Below are 17,370 nucleotides of genomic sequence, written 5' to 3' on the forward strand. Positions count from 1 at the left end.
TCCCAAATGCTAGGGTAAACAGGTTGTGGCGCACAGACCTTAAAGACAGGAGAAATTGCCCTTTCAGGCTTAGCTGATGATCACATGCACGTCAGCCTTTCCGCAATCGTCGCGGAAGCCTACCCTCCGAAACACTACGCTTGCATTAGGCTGTTTGAAAGTAAGTTGAACAAGATAGGCCCTCGCTACACACGCTAACTTCTACATTGCAAGGGGAAGATCAATCAGCGGGTCTCTAGACATACCAACACCTAGCTACGTCGGTCTCCGTGTGCTAAGTTAAGCGGCGATTCAAGGCGAAGTCGACTTGGAATTATCCAGCTTCTGAATTGAGAACTAAAGCCGGTGCAATATTGAGGAGCTGAAACTGCTCGACTGTAGACTTGGCTGTCTATATATTGAGGAGGATTCTGAAGCCCACGTACGAGACAAATCATTCTCATTCTTCAACAAGACCCAAGATATCGCAACCATGAAGATTCCTTCTCCTTTCGTTACCTTAGCTGGTCTATCAGCTTTCGCTTCAGCGTCCCAGATTTTCGCCGGCTCGAACCTCTACTACGCAGCCGGCTTGACATCGTCACAACAAGACACGCTGCTGTCCGGCCTGCAAGACGCTGGCGTCAAAGTGCTTCGAGTCTGGCTCGATGGTGAGTACTACAAGGCGACGGGAGAACAACCATCCGACTAATCACACCAAAGGTCAATCCGGAACCATCAAGGGAACAACCATCAACAGCTTCAACAGCCTCCAGAGCAGCAGCCCATCAAGCTACGACGAAACGGTGCTCAACCGACTCGACGACTTCATGGCCAAAGCCAAAGGCTACGAAGTCAAACTCATGATCTCTATGCATAGCTACAATACTCTGGAAGCACATGACGATTTCTATGGGCAGTGGTATGGCACCGGCGATTTCTACACTGATGCGAATGCTCTTCAGTACTTCAAAGAGCGAAGCGCTCATGTACTGGCTCATGTAAATTCACATAATGGCAAGACTTGGGGGAACAGTCCTGAGTACATCTTCGCTTTCGAGGCTCAGAACGAGGCTATGCACGACAATGTGAGTTTCACGCAGGAAGATCATCGTAATTCGGAAGCTGATCAGTATAAACAGTCGAACGTTCCTGCCCTGGAGCAGTGGCAGTGCACCATGGCGACAGCAATCAAAGACAACATGAAGTGGACCTCAGACATCCTCGTCACAACCGGCGGTGGCGCCTACGTCGATGCCTCCCTTCCAGCTGGATACTTCACCTGCGACGCCCTGGACGTGCTGGCGATCCACGCATACGGCGTCGGCGACTTCTCAGAATCGAAGCTACAGCCTTATGTCCAAAAGGCCCAAGACAACGGAAAGAAACTCATCATGCAAGAATGGGGTGCGTGCTACTTCGACACTTCCAACAATCGCTGCAACCCCTCTAGCCCGTTGGCCAGTGGTACGAGAGATGACAATATTGGGAAGTGGGCTCAGACATTCAACGAGGTTGAGATCCCGTGGATGTACTGGCAGATCTTGCCGAATGAAGGTCCGCATCAGGACTGGGACTATGAGATTGGAATCGGCGGGAAGAACTGGGATACTCTGAAGTCGGTAGCAAAGGGAGCAGCAGGCTATGGCTCGGCTTTTGACTTTTCGAAGTGGCTCTAGAATAAAGCTCGGCTGCAATTTGTTTGACTACAGAGGACGTTGGGCTATAACATATTGTTGAGTCTCCGCGTGGGCCTTTGCACTCTGAGGTTCTGGGACTGGTGTTAGCGGCGGGATGCGAAATGGAAGCTAGCGTTTGGCCAAACTTACGAAAGACATCGACAGTCTCATACACAATCTCAAGACCGAGCGACCGCAGGTAACTCTTCTGTCCTTCACGCGTGAACATCAACGTCGCGAAAGGCTCGCCCATGAACGGAAGGTTGAACCCTGATACATAAGATTTGGTATCGTCCCATTCTGGTGCGTCCGCTGGGACTTTCTCGGGGTCGGCTGGCGATTGCCCAATGACCATAATCCCGCCGGGGTCCAGGGCTCGTGCTAGTCTGGTGGCTGTGGTGTTGAAGGCGGAGTAGGACAGACCCAGCTGAGAATATATGACAAAGACGCCAGCGTATGTGCCTGTAGGTTTGTAGTCGACCATGTCTACAACGCGGAATGTGCCTTTGATTCTCCTGTCGGAACAACGTTAGCGAAGGAGCCGCTAACCCGTACCCCGTGCCAGTTGGATGACTACCTCTGAGCAAGGCTGACCATATTCGGCGCCACGTCGGTCCCCTCAACATCGAGCCCAGCCTCCGCCAACATCTTTGCCACTGGGATTCCAGTACCGCAGCCGACATCAAGCACTCGAGCTCCAGGTTGCAGCAGCGTAATGGCTTTGGCTACGCAGGCCTTTTTAAAGGGATTGTCTTGATAGGCATTTTCGTACTCGATGTTGAGCTCGTCCCACATCTCATTTTCTCCATCCATGATGACAATCCTTTGTGGGAAGATGAGTATCAAAATGTGTTCGGCTCACGTTGACGAGGACAACTTGGCACCTCTTGCGTTATCCGCGGGGCATGAGCTTGAACAGTCTATGCGCCGATGCTCCTTGATCCACCGATGATCCGGTCACCTTCCTTTCTGAGCAAGGTGCGATCTACCAATAAATTTGGCAATGGATCAATTACGGCCTACGAACATTGATTCAATCGTGAGTGAGGTGTAGTACGAGAGCTGGTTGCTTCAAGTATAGCAGAGCCACGAATATTCTGGCGATACATTCAATCCCTAATGAGTGGATGACTTGACGATGACCGCAACCGCATAACTATTTCCGAGCCCGTGATGCTCACTGAGGCATTTGACTCAATGTTGCTGGTATCGACGGCTGTTACCCTCAAACCTTTCGCTTTCATTATCAGGCTGCAGCCCGCCCCCGAGAAGTTGCTCGCCGACGCTTGTCTTCAATGAACTTGACGATTCCCGCAGACTGGATGATCTGCGATCAAAACCCCTTCGCTCTGCCTTGTCATGGTCGAGGCGCAACTCGGACTCGGGGATCCTACTCGGTGCCCTGGAACTGTGGTAACTGTCGACCGAGCCTTGCCCGCCGTAGTTTGTTGCGAGATTGTTGATGAAAGGTCGCATGATGGGGAAAGTGGCTGCGATGATCGAATAGTTGAGCTCTGTGGATGACCAGACGATGAACTGTGCTTCGAGCAGAGTCGGGTCGTCCGTTTGGCCACTTCGACTGAAGCTCTTCAGTCTCAGTGCCACGATGGCGAGCAATCTATAAGATACATTAGACCGAGAGCAATCTGTTGCAGTTTCTAGTAGAACTTCACATACATCAGTCGAGCGCCGAACGTAATGATGACTGTGATTTTATTGCTGAAAGTCGTCTTCAGCGACCAGACCAGCCATAGCGACATGGCAACAACGGCCGCTTCATAAAGACATCCTATACTCTCAAACACTACCCAGAGCACGAACTGCCACACGTCAACTAGGCAAAATCTTTGAATTGGCTGGGCTACATACGTAACCACTGCACTGTCGACCCCGAAGAAGCCAAGGGTGTGACGGATCGCACTGCAAAGCCAGGCCGAAGACGAACATGACGCCCCATACGCTCAGTGCTGCAAGCGTGCTTTTCAGGTATAGAGTATGGGCTTTGATGGGCGTGAGTCGCAGTATGAAGCACGCCACTATCGTTCTGCTCGTGACCAGGCCGATAACATAAGTCAGGTTGCCAGCGTAGTATATCTGCGCATATGTCAGGGCTCCTCTCGACATGAGCTTGTTTCTCTCACTTTTTGGGTCGAGACAATTTCCTCGGCTGTTAACAGACTCGCAGATTTGCCAAGCCCTGCATGGCAAGCGGCCAAGACCTAGATGCAATGGTCAGGTGTGGTCCATCGAAAGTGAGATGCCTCGATCACGGCATCAGTGACAATGAGCCGTCGATATGAAATTGGAAGACTTTTCGGAGTAGATGAGGGCCTGTCGCGATGACATACAAGACCAGACTGAACGACGGAGACAGCCTGTGCTCTTTGGTCAGTCTTGCAGGAGCAAATTTCTCGCTGATGCTCTTGATCGAACGCACAGTTGCTGCAGCCGTAAGCCAGTCGTCCAGGCCATGCCGACTACCACCTGATGATCGAATGAACACCCTTATTCCAAGAAACAAAACGGAAAGCGAGGTTCCTAGCGCTGCTGCGATTATGATCCAAGCGCTGTGATCGGTCGGTGTGACTACAGCCAATGGAGGATGTTGTCCGGGCGGAGTGATGGGAATGGTCAGGCTCGTGGATGCCATGGTCACAGTTGACCATGGAGCTTCACGACCGACATGAGAAATTCGGAGGCCAATTTATAAGAGACCCTCCTTTCGCTGTGCCTCTCTGTGATTGCCTCTGTCGTCTAGTAGGGCCAGTTGTGATACGGAACGTCCACGTCAGAAAGCGGCTGGTGTTGAAGAGCCGAGGAGCTGCACCGCTCAGGTCTTGACGATGCATCAAACATCCCGTCTGCACGCTGCAAGTGCCGAGCACAACTCTCCAACGCAGGCTGTGCCGCAGACCATCCCACAAATATGATGTGATGCTCAGGTTAGATCAAATCAAGCTTCCATCCCGAAACCTTGATAGCCGCCGGACCGACAAAGATGCTGGGGCGTAACTTTAGGTTGGCTTCCTACGTCTCGGGTCACTTCCAAGTGGCTGTCTGCAGCTTGCGAAGCTTCGCAAGCTCTGGATCTGCCGTGTCCGTCGGATCTTCTCGGTGCCGGGCCGCTGTGAAAGGCTGCACGGGCATGGTCGAGGCATTGCACAGAACGGGGTGGCATCCCTAAAAGAAGCAATGATCTGTAGCTCCATCCCAAACTGCACGAACGCCACGAAGGAGCACGTGGGCCATACCCAAGCCGTTGACATCTCTTCTCTTTGGATGAGCTCGCATTCCTCTCGCCAGTTTGTCTCGCACAGTTTCGTGCCACAGACTCTCGTCTTGCTCGAGCAGCCATGCCAAAGTACGAGTCGGAAGATGTCTCCATCGAGGAGCTACGCGGGGAGCACGATGTATACGGCCGCCAGAACCTCGAGGGCAACAGCACCGTGCCCGAGAAATACAAGGGAACCTTGGCGGACCAGAACGACATGAGTGTCTTGGGCCGAAAGCAGGTGCTGCGTCGGAATTTCAAATTTACGACGATGCTGGGATTTGCGAGCACGGTCCTCGTAGCTTGGGAGATCTTGCCTGTGATCTCAGTGTATGCACTAGAGAATGGAGGCACGGCTATCATATTCTGGTCGTTGGTCAGTATATCTGCTTTATTGCTGAGACTACTTCTTATCTCCAAAGCTTCGTGTAAACTGTAGGAGAAGTGTGCTCTAACAGCCTGGCCGTGCAGATTGCCGGAGTAATCGGCATGACCTTCGTCTATGCTTCTTTGGCGGAAATGGCATCCATGTTTCCGACCTCTGGAGGCCAGTATCGTACGTTGAAGCGGTCAGCGGCATTTGCAAAATCATCGGGCTGATACACTCACGGACTGGGTTTCTGAGCTTGCTCCACCACAGTTTCAGAAAGGCCTCTCGTACACAGTCGGCTGGTTGACAGCAATGGTTAGTTTGAACCTGTTCTGACTGGTTCTAGTTCATAAACTAATGCATCATTTATCAGGGCTGGCAGGTATATCTTGCCGGCATCTGCTTCGTAAGACTTGGAACGTGATCATTGCGAGACACAGTTGCTGATGCCGCGCTGGTAGATGGTCGGAAGTGTCATCCAGGGCCTCATCGTACTGAACAATCTGGAGACTTACACTTTCCACGCCTGGCACGGTACATTGCTGACCATCGGGGTCATCCTCTTCGCCAGCATGTTCAACACTCTTCTTGCTACTCGGCTGCCGCTTATCGAAGGTACTCTTCTCATTCTGCATCTGGTTGGCTTGTTTGCCATCATAATCCCCCTATGGGTCATGTGAGTATTCTCACTGGATTTTGCGGGTCAATTGCTGACTTTAGGTAGGGCACCTCGTGGCAATGTGCATGATACTTTATTCAAGTTTACGACTACAGGTGGATGGTCAAACCTGGGTCTGTCCTCTCTGATTGGAATGGTCAACCCAATAGGCGTGCTCATTGGTTATGACTGCGCAGTGCATATGTGTAAAGCTTGACCTTCTCGTGGGCAGTTTCGCATCGTGCTAATGATCGTGTCTCACAGCCGAGGAAGTCCAGGATGCATCTAGAGTGTTACCAAAAGCTCTGATTTGGTCTGTAGTTCCGAATGGATTGATGGCCATCGTCATGGGCGTGACGTTCGTCTTCTGTATCGGCGACATCGACGAAGTGTTGGCAAGCCCGACCTATGAGCCGTTTATTCAGGTCTTCTACAACGCTACGCGGAGCACTGCTGGAGCTACTATTATGGCTTCCATCATTGCCATCATGTTGGTATGTCATCCATGTTGCATTTTACCCCCGCGTTTGTAGCCGGCACAATCAAAGATGAGGGCTGACTGTTCTAGACCTCAGCCTGCATTAGCGAAGTGGCTACAGCCTCTCGACAACTATGGGCTTTCGCACGAGACCAAGGATTGCCGTTCTCGGGCTGGCTATCAAAAGTTTCCCCCGGCTACAACATTCCGCTTCGTGCAGTCCTGGTGTCTGTCGTAATCAGCAGCTTGCTCAGCCTGATAAACATTGGCTCGTATGTGGCTCTGAACGCCATCAACTCGCTGGGCGTGGTCTCGCTTCTATTCAGCTACAATGTAACGATAGGCTGCATGGTCTGGCGACGTTTGTTTGGTGCTCCGCTACCATCAGCTCGTTGGTCTCTCGGGAAATTCGGCTTGGCCGTGAACTTGGTGTCGTTGGCATTTATCCTGCCGCTTACGTTCTTCGCATTCTGGCCAGTGACTGTTCATCCCACTGCGTAAGTTGCAGACCTCCCACCAGGTACACAATGGCTGATCTCATGTGCGCAGGGCCGAGCTGAACTGGTCGCCCGTCATGTTCGTGGGGATCCTCTCGATTGCAGCGATATATTACGTTGTGTGGGGCCGGCACGTTTATAGCGGACCTGTGGTCTTAGTGAAGCGAGAAGTATAGTCTCGAAATGACTAGTGTACGATCGTTTAGATGCAAAGTCGCCGGACATTCGACGATGAATCGATTGAAGTGAAGTTGAAATTGGGTTGACCCCTGAGGACGGGTAGAAGTCCTCGGCCCCGGCTGCACGTGAGCTCGCGTCAGGGTCCAAGCTTCGGTCCGCACCTTCACATGCCGCATGCCGCATCCGAGACGCTTGTCTTTGCCGTCTTGAACAGCGAATCCACCACCCGAGTCTGCACAATGCCACTCGACGGAAAGCATTGAAAGCCTTGTTTTGTGCCTCATCATGGCACCCCCACCTCGTCCTCGACCGCTGCGCAAGGACACGACGGCCGGCGCATTCAAAAACAAGCCGATACTCTTTTCCGAGACCTTCAAAGCCTCCACCCTCGTCCCGAACATCAAGAGCGTAACATGGTCGCCCACTGGGTCTATGGTCGCCCATAGCACCGGCATCAACATCCGCGCGTGGAACCCCGATCGACCGGATGTCAAGAACTCTACGGAATTGAGAGAAAATGTGGGAAAGAACGGAGCACATGGCAGTGTCATTGAGAGATTGCAGTTCAATCCTAGAAATGAGGGACTACTGGCTAGCACGGCTGCAGATGGCCTGGTCAAGTTGTGGGATGTGAGATTACCAGGAGGAGGGACTGGCATTGTCGCTGGCGGAGGGACTGCTGCGAACAAGGGAGGAGTCACACCAAAGGCAGGAGAGCACAAGATTGGTGACAAGGGCCTGTTCTTGACATGGCACCCGAATGGTACCGAGCTGCTCGCCGGGCGCCATGACGACGTAGTCATGGCTCTCGACATTAGACGCTCGAATGTCGCCATCTTCGACACTGCCTCCGCATCAAACACCACTCGCTACGACATGGACACTGCAGACCGCACGCCGATCAAGGGCAAGGGCAACTTCAACCAGATGACCTTTTCCAACTCCGGCCGAGAAGTCTTCGCAACTACTTCAGAGGGACCTGTTAAGATCCTGGACTACCCTTCCATGAATGTGCTCCATACTTTGTACGCACACAGCAGCAGCACATACTCGGTGCAAATGTCTCCCACTGGCAACTTTCTCGCGGTCGGTGGCTCGGACAGCCTTATCACGTTGTGGGATACTACCAGCTGGCTTGCGACTCACGTTCTGACGAACCATACTTGCACGGTCAAGGACTTGAGCTTCAGCTTCGACGGGAACTATCTCGTCGCAGGAAGCGGCACGGACGGACAGAGAGATGGCGACAAGGGCCTGCACATCTACCACGTGGATACTGGCGAGATGGTGCACACTGTTGAGACGGCAAATGCACCCAGAGATGTGGCGTGGCATCCGCTGAGATATGCTGTTGCATATTCGGGCGACCCGGGCGGTCTGAAGCTAGCAGGGGCTATGACTTGAAACAATGGGATCTCAGGAGATGAAAGCTAATGGTAATACGATTGCAGACTTGAAGTATATCCAGAAGGAAGAGGCTCTGGCCCATGACGGCATCGGAAGGGATGCGTGGTTGGATATGAAGAGCGAGACGGTGGCATAGCCAACGCCAATGACTGCGTTCGGTTTATTGAAACGGGCGGGCTGTGACTGTCCCTCGAACTGGGAGACCTCACTGGAGCCTTCGAGATAAATGTCCAAGGAAAGGTCTCGATAAAAAGTTGCCAAGCCGTGGGAGGCCGCCTGCATCAAAGCTCGAAGGATGAGCGCGTACTCAGCCACCTTACCACCGCCCCAAAGTCCCGCTCTGGACTTCACTTCAAAATAAACATCCATTTCCCAGGATTGCCTACCAATGTCCATCCCAATTCACGAAATCATGTCCGATGCAATGGTGTCGTGGATCCGCAAGAAAGTCCTTCCCACATCATCGACGCGAGATGCAGCATCTTTTAAACCCGAAACGCTACTGGAGAAGCGCTCCACGACTCTCACGCCATCGTCTTCTCAAGAGTCTTTAATTGTAAACCCTCAGTTGTCGTCCAGGTTCTTCGCTGGACTCAGTGCCGAATTGCGAATAGCGATCTTGACGGCAGCATTTGGCAACAGGACGATGCACATCAAGTACCACCAGAAAAATCCTGCCAACACCAAAAGCGACGCCAAGTTCAATCGCTGGAGAAAGTAGAGCCCAGAACCAAAGCCTAAACCAGCAAAACTCATCGGCTCAACCTGCCGTCGGATGCGCTTCCTCGACGACGGCCACCGGTTCTATGACCCGGGCATCTTCGAAGACCGCTGCATCACCCTCTCCATGACGGATGATTCCTGGCCAGAAGAATTCCTAGCCACGATTCGCGTCGGCGCCATCGGTTGGCTCCTTTCGTGCCGACAGGCGTATGTGGAGGGAATCGAAATTCTCTACTCGACAAACACCTTCCACATCCTCAGTCCCTACCTCTCAGCCCATTTGCCCAGCTTCATCCTCCCGCAACGACTCTCACGAATCCGGAAAGTCGAGTTCGCATGGGAATGGGGCATGTTCACACCCCAACGAGACGAAGAAACCTTCGAACGCCAACTCGCATCCATCCTTTCCAAACTCCCCGTCGAACTCCCCCGCCTAACGTCCCTCAAAATTGCCTTTCAGGATAACATCGGGGCGTACGCTTGCATGCACACCTGTCCCTCGCGAGGGGAATTCGCGCCGTGGCTGGAGGGGAAAGTCCTCGTGCCTTTGGATGCGTTGGTTCAGGCACTGCCGGTGCTGGAGGAGTGTGAGGTGTATTTTACTGCGTCGATACATTGGTTTCTGGGGAAGGAGGCTGCGCTTGATGAGAGCGAGAGGGGGAGGTTTTGGAGGGGCGCGGGTGGTGGTGGGGAGAGGGGGAGGGGGTATTGGGTTTGTGAGGGGAGGGATGATACGCCGAGGCCGGTTTGTGGGATTGCGTTTAATTGAGATGGGCAGGGAGACACGAGAAAATCATAAGTGAGGAGAATGTGTTGGTGTTGTCGCTTTTAGAAGTATCTACTGCAAGAGATGAAGGGTGTGGTCCACCGGGCGTCTCCACCCAGTTCGGTGCCCACTGTTTCTCAATTCGAAAGGAGAGTCATCGGTGTCGAGACTCGGTCTTCTGCCTGGACGCCCTCTTTTCATGCTCTTTTGCTCGAGTTTCAATCGCTTTTGATCTGATCTGCTGCTAGGAACTGTTGCCTCATGAAACTAATTGAGACTTCCCTGTTGCCGCTCGATGTCGACGTTTGGCTGGCTTTGATGAAGATTAGGTGGTGTTCGGATTCGGGGTGTGAGGTGTGGTTGTTGTGATTGCTGTGATTGTTGTGTTGGGCGGAGATTGTGTGTTGTGTTGTCGTGTTCTATAGTGGTTGCTGGTTTGTCGTCATCATCGTAGTTTGTCAAAGATGTCTGGAACTCCGAGTCCATTCTTCCTTCTCCATGTCTCTATGGGTTGAGATTTACCTTGTGCTTGATCTTCGAATGAAGCTATCAAGTCCACTGATCGAAGAAGCCAAACTTCTTCCTCGCCACGACCCTCATCTCCTGGAGCACCTTCTTATCCTTCGTGTCCCAGTCCTTCTTCAGCTCCTCCTCAATCTCCTTCGCCCAACCCTCAAACTGCGTCAGCGTGAAGAAGTCGAACTTGAGCAGGTTGTCATCCGTCATGTACGGATAGACATTGACAGCCTCGATATTCAATTTCTTGAACTGCATTAGATCGGCCAAGATCTGAACGCGCTCCCACTCGAAGGCCCAGTCGCCGCTGGAGTGCAGCAGGATGGTGAGGGACTTGAGGCTGCGGAAAGCGGTCCTCAATTTGTTTTCTATGCTGGGTTGGGAGTTGTCGGATTGGTGGTATGCGTAGCAAATGTTGATATGCTGGATGGCGTGGAGCTGGCTTGGGACGAGGGTGGTGATAAAGCGCTGGAGGTCGGAGAAGCGGGTGGAGGTGAAGGTGTTTTCTTGGTAAGGGAGGAGGGCTGCTTCGGCGTGGAGTTGGCGGCAGACGCTGAGCAGGGCGAGGTCGAGGGGTCGGGTGTACGCGCGAATGTGGAGGTGAGTTCCGTCGTGAAGGGCATGGCGGCATCGGTGATGTCGTTCGATCCAGCGAGTGTGGTCTCGGCGACGCAGTTCCTCGCCTTCAGCTTGGATCTTTTGCATGTAGTCCTCGTCGGTCGTGTCTGCAACACAAGCAGAGCGGCAGAGATGCAACTCATAAGACTTCTCTCCTTTGGTTCTCTTCGTCATACTTTTCGTGATGTATTGTCCGCGACCATGTTCAGCATCGAATACCGGCCCGGAGGAGAGATCGTAAGGCGAGGCCCAAGAATCCTCACCAGGGGCCACTCGTAAGTCTTCACGAGCAGCTTGCTTTTTCTGAGGTGGGGTGTGAAAGCTCTTCGTCTTGTGCTCTTCTCGAGGCAACTCCGGCTCATATGAGTCGTCATCGTAGGATAGGGCTTGTGACTTCTGGGCCTTACGCTTGTCGGAGAAGATGTGAATGGTGCGACCTCCCAGCACAAGCTTGACGATTCTGTCTCGGATCTCAGGAGGGAGCCTGAGAAGTCCCGATCGGCTGGCGTTGGCATCATATCGCCGGCGAAGATCCTTCTTCAGTCGGTTGGTTGGGAGGATGCGTGATGGTCGTGGGGACTGCTGCTCGTCGTCGCTATCTTCTGCATAGTTGACGACCTTTCCTCGCCGAGGTCGTTCGGGAGTTGACTCGATATCCGACTCGGCTGTGGTGCGCCTAGAAGGACGGAGGGCGGACATGGTGTCGAGGTGATGCGATCGAGTGGTGCGGCAACGATGAGGAGGAGGTTCAAGTTCCAAGCGTAAAGCCGGCCTTTTGAAAGCGTCTGGGCGTGGTCTGTGCTGGATCCCCGCTAGTGAAGTGCATGTGAACAAAAGTGCCATCACTTGAAATCGAATGAGTTCGTTTAGCTGTCAACTGACTTTTTTCCTAGCGTCAGCTTCAGATGTGTATTCACTCACTTTAGATTGGCTTCTGAAAGTGACCGCCAATCGACTCGACTTCAAGAGGCATACCTCCAAGCCCTTCCGTGCGTTGCCCTGCTGAAGTTCGATGGTCTCTTCCTCACGCTGCTTGTTGAAGCGCTTGGTTGTCCTAACGAATGCAGCATCAAGGAAGACAATTCGGAGTCCAGACACGGCGAGGGACTCGCGGTGAGGGCGGGGAAGATGTGCAAGTCTGCCCGTCCTGATATGGAGCTCTTTTCGGATCTGCGATACTGCTGGTATGCTGCATCACCTTCTTCAAGACGAATTATATTAATCCACATGCTCAAAGTAGTGTGTATGGAGATTAGACTTGTGTACGTAGATGTCACTTGAAAGATTGTGCAAAGGTGCAGAAGATGAGGCCTCGCAGATAATACGTTTGCAGTCTTCCTAGCACTTGTCACCGCTCTAATTTTGTGTTTTCTCCAAACTGCATATCGGGTGAGGTTGGATATGGGCATTGCCAAGCAAGCAGTTCGGCGTGGTTCTCGTGTGAAACGCGTGGTGCCCTCCATGCAGCCAGCCATTAGCGTACCCAATATCAGAGCCAATCAACAGATTAGTTAATCTTGATTCAATGTATCTTGCTCACGAGATTAAAGAGTCTGGCAAAGAGGATGGGTATACCAAGAGAGTGAGAGCAGATTGAAAAGGAACAAGAAGTGAAGTTGACTCTCTTAGACCTTCCCATTCCACTCGCACGTGACATCGATCGGCTTTTGAAACGCGGGGGCCGACCCGCTCATTAAGGTTCAGCCTCCCGATAGAGAGATTACCCTGGCGAGGTGAGCTTCCCCAAAATACTCGACGGCTTCCAACGTCCAGTCATCCATTGACCTCGCCCACCTCGCCCACCTCGCCCCTCGACGTCGACAGTCCGCCAATCCCTACAAACCACCCTCGAGCGAGCCGTCACCATGTCGACCGACAAGCCCCTCCCCTTCATATACCAGTTCGCGGCCGGCGCCGTGGCTGGTGTCTCCGAGATTCTGGTCATGTACCCGCTGGATGTCGTGAAGACGCGAGTGTAAGAAGAGAGAGACACGCATAATCTGGGCATGAGGATGTGGCAATGACTGGTGTTGTAGGCAAATCCAGGGTAGTGTCCCTGTTCCGGGCCAGGATCACTACAGCGGCATGTTGGATTGTTTCAAGAAGATCATTGCGAATGAAGGGTAAGTGAGAGTCGTGTGTGATATGTGTGCTGTGTGAGCGGTGGTGGAGGTCTTGAGAAACAAGAGCAGCATGAACAGCAACAGCAATCAGAGCAGAGCAGAGCAGGGCAGGACCACAGAGACAACATGAGCACAGGAATTGGGAGACATTGGGTTTATCCCCGATACTGACACCGTGAGCAGCCCTTCGCGTCTCTACCGCGGTATCACGGCACCCATCCTCATGGAGGCACCCAAGCGTGCCACCAAGTTCGCCGCCAACGACGAGTGGGGCAAGGTCTACAGGAACCTCTTCGGTGTCGCCAAGATGAACCAGTCCCTCTCGATCCTCACGGGAGCTTCTGCTGGTGCAACTGAGGCGTTCGTCGTCGTGCCGTTCGAGCTCGTCAAGATTCGATTACAAGGTCAGTCACCTCCCACCAACCATCAGACCGGTATACTGACTTTCTCCCAGACAAGGCGCAAGCAGCCAAGTACAACGGCATGCTCGACTGCGTTGCCAAGATCGTCCGACAAGAAGGTGTCTGGACCCTCTACCAAGGTCTCGAGTCCACCATCTGGCGTCACGTCCTCTGGAACAGCGGCTACTTTGGCTGCATCTTCCAAGTCCGCGCACTTCTCCCCGCAAACCCCACCAAAGACAAGTCCGTCCAGATGCGCAACGACCTGATCTCGGGTTCGATCGGTGGTACGGTCGGTACGATCCTCAACACGCCTATGGATGTCGTCAAGAGCCGGATACAGAACAGCCCCAAGGTTGCTGGTGGTGTTCCCAAGTATGGCTGGGCGTGGCCGGCTCTGGGTCTTGTGGCGAGAGAGGAGGGTTTCGGTGCGCTTTACAAGGGTTTCTTGCCCAAGGTCTTGCGTCTGGGTCCTGGTGGTGGTATCCTGTTGGTGGTAAGTTCGAGACGAGTCTTTATGGCGGAAAGACTCATCACTGATGTGTTTCTAGGTCTTCACCGGCGTCATGGATTTCTTCCGCAAGATGCGTGGCGAGGCAGTCTAAACCCACCAACTTCACCGTTCCTAAGTTTGGGCATTAGAACAAGGAAGGCACGGGACTGCGGAGGAGCATCATAGCTTGCATCCAGCGCGGCGTTGAAAAAGAGGCAAACGCGGCTACAGGGAGGTTCAACCTACGGTCCTACGACACTTCACATAGCAGTCGAGGAAGGACAAATTCATGTGTATGAAATGCTACAAAACAAGGATGCGGTGCTTCGCGGATCCTCGTAATGGTTCTGATATGCTTCCTGTCATTCGGTCTGTTTTGCACACTGCGGTTCGACTACGGATCGCAGACATCATCAACCCTCCGTGTCCACCTTGCAGCCTTCCCTCTCTTCACCTCCGCAATCGTCGTAGCCTATGGATTGCAGTTTGATGATGAAGCTGTCTGCTTTGATCATGGCCTGTGGGCTTTTGGACTGGCTAGTGAGGTGTGTTTCGGCTTACGTGGGCACGGCGAAGAGGGAAAGGCCTCCTCTATGGGATACCCTGACCATCTCGTACATTCGGCGGTGATTCGGGATCACTCCCGTAAACATCCAGTCAAGTCATATCAAGACTCGAGGCACCAATAAAATCCATCCACAAAGCCCGCGCCGCCTTCCTCTCCCAGCTCCAGCACAACATCCCCTCACACCCACCTCACACTCACCAACCACCCCTTCTTCTCCAACTCAAGCAACCACTCCTCCACCTTCCCCCTCTTCACCCCCACCCTCGCAGCAATCTCCTCGAAAGCATGCTCGCCATCGAGATGCGGTAGGATCAGAGAGAAATTCTCGCGGAACTCGACGTTGCTTAGTTCGAAGGGGAGGTGGGCGAGGAGGGTGCTTTGTTCTGGTGTGGGGTGCGTGGGATGCGTGATGAGGAGGTTGTTGTCGTCGTTTTGAGGGGGTGGGTTGGAGGGGGTTTTGATGCTGGTGGGCGCGGCGATGGTGGTTTTGTCGGAGTGGATGCTGAGGGTGTCGTCCTCGGTAGCGCGGAGGCGAGGCGAGAGGAGACCGCGGGCGGAGGTGGGTCTCTTGTTCGTCGAGTCCAGGCGGGAGGGGTGGTGGGAGGTATTTGGGAGGTGTTTAGGGAGACGTAGCCAGCCGGAGGTTTTGAGTTGCACGACGAGGTCGTGTCTTGCGAGGAAGGAGAGGATCTCCATGAAAGCTCCGCGGTGATCTCGGGAGGGAATCATGAGGCCGTATTTGATCGGTTTGCCGGAGAGGACTTTGAGCATGTTGGGGAGGCTCGGGAGGGTTGGGAAGAGCTTGATGTAGGAGTCTCGGAGGTGGGCGAGGTTTTCTAATGGGGCGTTGGGGCTGACGACGTAGATGTTGCGTTGGTGGAGGGGCATGATGACTCGGGCTTTGCGCCATTTGATGAGGTGGCGGGCGAGGTAGAGGATGTCGTTGATGGGCATGCCGAGGTTGGTGGCGTGTTTTTGGAGGTTCTTGGTGGGTGTCATTTCGCGGATGAAGTGTGCGAGGGGCGATGCGTCGGGGTGGGAGAGTTGGTTTAGGAGTGTCTCTTTGCTTTCGAGGAGGAGGAGAGCAGACAGCGGCTCGGGATCCAGTATATTCTCTTGCTTTTCAGGGCGGGTGATGTGCAGTGACATCTCCATGCCATTGAGTCTGATGCCTGCCACTTCACCATTGGATATGCATTCATACACTTCTTCCAACGCCCACGCCAATTCGCTCGTCTCAATCATCTGTTTCCAGAGCCCCTGCATCGAGTCTTGCGATTGCCTGGCCTTGGCCCGCAAAGCAAGCAGTCTCCTACTCTCATTCGAGACATAGTTGCTCTGCTTCTGGCAGTAATGCAGTGCCCTGCTCAGCGTCTTCGCAACCTCGTCATGCATTGCTGGAACCTCTCGCTGGCCATCTGCTCCCTGAGGACGCATCGCAAACACAACATGAAACATTGCCATTTGTTCAGAAGCCGGAGCTGAACCTGTCGAGCCACTTTCCATCGACGTGGCTAGTCCTTTCTGAGAATCCAGACTTTCTGGGATATGTGTGAAGTCATGCTCCGATTTGATCGCTCCAGTCCCGGCAAGAGGCGTGGTCGCCAGACTCCCTGGATCAAGATACATGTGGTACTCTCCATACTTCTGGTGATCCTTCAGACCAGGCTTCTTCAACTTCGCTGCAGCAGTTTCGGCATTCTCTGCCGGCCTCTCCGTCCACTCGCCATCTGCTAGAGCATAGACCGGATGGCCGAGGAATGTCAAACCATTCACACAGATCTCAAACTTCTTCTGATCACACCACCTCCCAGGCGATAGCAGCTTCTCCAACGTCTCTACCGAATGGCCAAGAACCGTCTCTGATCCCGACGTGAGCTTGCCGTTGCTGACGGTGTTTCCACTGACAGCTGGTCCATTTCGTGAGTTCCTGCCGTGCTTATCCGCAGGCTCATCGGTCTCGGTTTCGGAGTCATCAGAATCTTGATCGTGATGCGTCTGCAATTTGATGTCGGGTATTTCTGGATAGTGGTAGACCAGCTTGGGGCCGGGACGGGTGCGTGTGATGAGGAGCACTGCGGTCAGAGCTGAGGGGGCCATTAGTTGTGATTTCCATCTTCGTCCACTGTGCCAAGATGGATGTCGAGAGGTGAAGTGAATGTGAGTGGGAGCTATGGCCCGAGAGTTGGTTACACGTGAGCTCGCGTATCTCTGGATCGTGGGCGACGAGATTGGAGTGGACAGAAGCAGCCACGGAGCCAGGATGAGCAACCGGCTGGCCCGCAGCAAGAACACCACACCGCCGCTCCTCTCACCACCGTAACATTCACCTCCATAACATACAGTCCTAAATGAAATCCATCAATCAAACACCACCGCAACATTCATTCGCAAAGTCCATCGCCGACACCAGCCACCGCCACTCGTTCGCGACATCATCGCCCCGGGCCGATCGACGGCCGCTTGAGCCTAATCCGCGGATCTTGAATTGACCTACCAGCCCGATCAAGACGAGACGATGCCTGCCGCTCCTCCACCTCCACCACCTTCCTCTCAACCGCCTCACCACCCGTCCCTCACCGCCCTCCCTCCCTTCGCCCTCCTGCGCGGCGCCCACGTCCGCTACGCCTCCGACTCGGCCAT

At 53.5% G+C, this 17,370-nt stretch overlaps 9 protein-coding genes across 9 annotated transcripts; 5 read left to right on the forward strand and 4 right to left on the reverse strand.

The window, feature by feature from the left end:
- Positions 1 to 472: 472 nt before the first annotated feature.
- Positions 473 to 1,658, forward strand: M409DRAFT_35802 (glycoside hydrolase family 5 protein; the record flags this gene model as incomplete). The annotated part of the gene is made up of 3 exons (XM_033810448.1): positions 473 to 650; positions 703 to 1,067; positions 1,113 to 1,658. 3 exons carry the CDS (start codon positions 473 to 475, stop codon positions 1,656 to 1,658), a joined length of 1,089 nt encoding a protein of 362 aa, XP_033672326.1.
- Positions 1,659 to 1,685: 27 nt separating this feature from the next.
- M409DRAFT_18555 (uncharacterized protein) lies at positions 1,686 to 2,471 on the reverse strand (the record flags this gene model as incomplete). The annotated part of the gene is made up of 3 exons (XM_033804553.1): positions 1,686 to 1,750; positions 1,809 to 2,173; positions 2,236 to 2,471. The coding sequence occupies 3 exons, from the start codon at positions 2,469 to 2,471 to the stop codon at positions 1,686 to 1,688; spliced, it is 666 nt and encodes a 221-aa protein (XP_033672327.1).
- A 381-nt stretch (positions 2,472 to 2,852) lies between these two features.
- On the reverse strand, positions 2,853 to 4,308 carry M409DRAFT_50877 (uncharacterized protein; the record flags this gene model as incomplete). The annotated part of the gene is made up of 6 exons (XM_033811657.1): positions 2,853 to 3,276; positions 3,336 to 3,478; positions 3,528 to 3,752; positions 3,800 to 3,877; positions 4,007 to 4,033; positions 4,096 to 4,308. The coding sequence occupies 6 exons, from the start codon at positions 4,306 to 4,308 to the stop codon at positions 2,853 to 2,855; spliced, it is 1,110 nt and encodes a 369-aa protein (XP_033672328.1).
- Positions 4,309 to 5,011: 703 nt separating this feature from the next.
- M409DRAFT_63714 (uncharacterized protein) lies at positions 5,012 to 7,108 on the forward strand (the record flags this gene model as incomplete). Its single annotated transcript, XM_033815725.1, has 9 exons — positions 5,012 to 5,305; positions 5,401 to 5,485; positions 5,580 to 5,614; positions 5,673 to 5,705; positions 5,761 to 5,975; positions 6,024 to 6,163; positions 6,222 to 6,451; positions 6,526 to 6,932; positions 6,985 to 7,108. 9 exons carry the CDS (start codon positions 5,012 to 5,014, stop codon positions 7,106 to 7,108), a joined length of 1,563 nt encoding a protein of 520 aa, XP_033672329.1.
- Positions 7,109 to 7,397: 289 nt separating this feature from the next.
- On the forward strand, positions 7,398 to 8,516 carry M409DRAFT_63715 (uncharacterized protein; the record flags this gene model as incomplete). Its single annotated transcript, XM_033815726.1, has 1 exon — positions 7,398 to 8,516. The coding sequence occupies one exon, from the start codon at positions 7,398 to 7,400 to the stop codon at positions 8,514 to 8,516; it is 1,119 nt and encodes a 372-aa protein (XP_033672330.1).
- A 778-nt stretch (positions 8,517 to 9,294) lies between these two features.
- On the forward strand, positions 9,295 to 10,011 carry M409DRAFT_18559 (uncharacterized protein; the record flags this gene model as incomplete). Its single annotated transcript, XM_033804554.1, has 1 exon — positions 9,295 to 10,011. The coding sequence occupies one exon, from the start codon at positions 9,295 to 9,297 to the stop codon at positions 10,009 to 10,011; it is 717 nt and encodes a 238-aa protein (XP_033672331.1).
- A 546-nt stretch (positions 10,012 to 10,557) lies between these two features.
- Positions 10,558 to 11,841, reverse strand: M409DRAFT_50881 (uncharacterized protein; the record flags this gene model as incomplete). Its single annotated transcript, XM_033811658.1, has 1 exon — positions 10,558 to 11,841. One exon carries the CDS (start codon positions 11,839 to 11,841, stop codon positions 10,558 to 10,560), a length of 1,284 nt encoding a protein of 427 aa, XP_033672332.1.
- Positions 11,842 to 13,007: 1,166 nt separating this feature from the next.
- M409DRAFT_63716 (uncharacterized protein) lies at positions 13,008 to 14,271 on the forward strand (the record flags this gene model as incomplete). The annotated part of the gene is made up of 5 exons (XM_033815727.1): positions 13,008 to 13,117; positions 13,179 to 13,265; positions 13,449 to 13,669; positions 13,720 to 14,162; positions 14,218 to 14,271. The coding sequence occupies 5 exons, from the start codon at positions 13,008 to 13,010 to the stop codon at positions 14,269 to 14,271; spliced, it is 915 nt and encodes a 304-aa protein (XP_033672333.1).
- Positions 14,272 to 14,904: 633 nt separating this feature from the next.
- Positions 14,905 to 16,827, reverse strand: M409DRAFT_18562 (uncharacterized protein; the record flags this gene model as incomplete). The annotated part of the gene is made up of 1 exon (XM_033804555.1): positions 14,905 to 16,827. One exon carries the CDS (start codon positions 16,825 to 16,827, stop codon positions 14,905 to 14,907), a length of 1,923 nt encoding a protein of 640 aa, XP_033672334.1.
- Positions 16,828 to 17,370: the final 543 nt, after the last annotated feature.

Source organism: Zasmidium cellare (assembly GCF_010093935.1).
Source record: "Zasmidium cellare ATCC 36951 unplaced genomic scaffold M409scaffold_5, whole genome shotgun sequence".
Taxonomy (NCBI): domain Eukaryota; kingdom Fungi; phylum Ascomycota; class Dothideomycetes; order Mycosphaerellales; family Mycosphaerellaceae; genus Zasmidium; species Zasmidium cellare.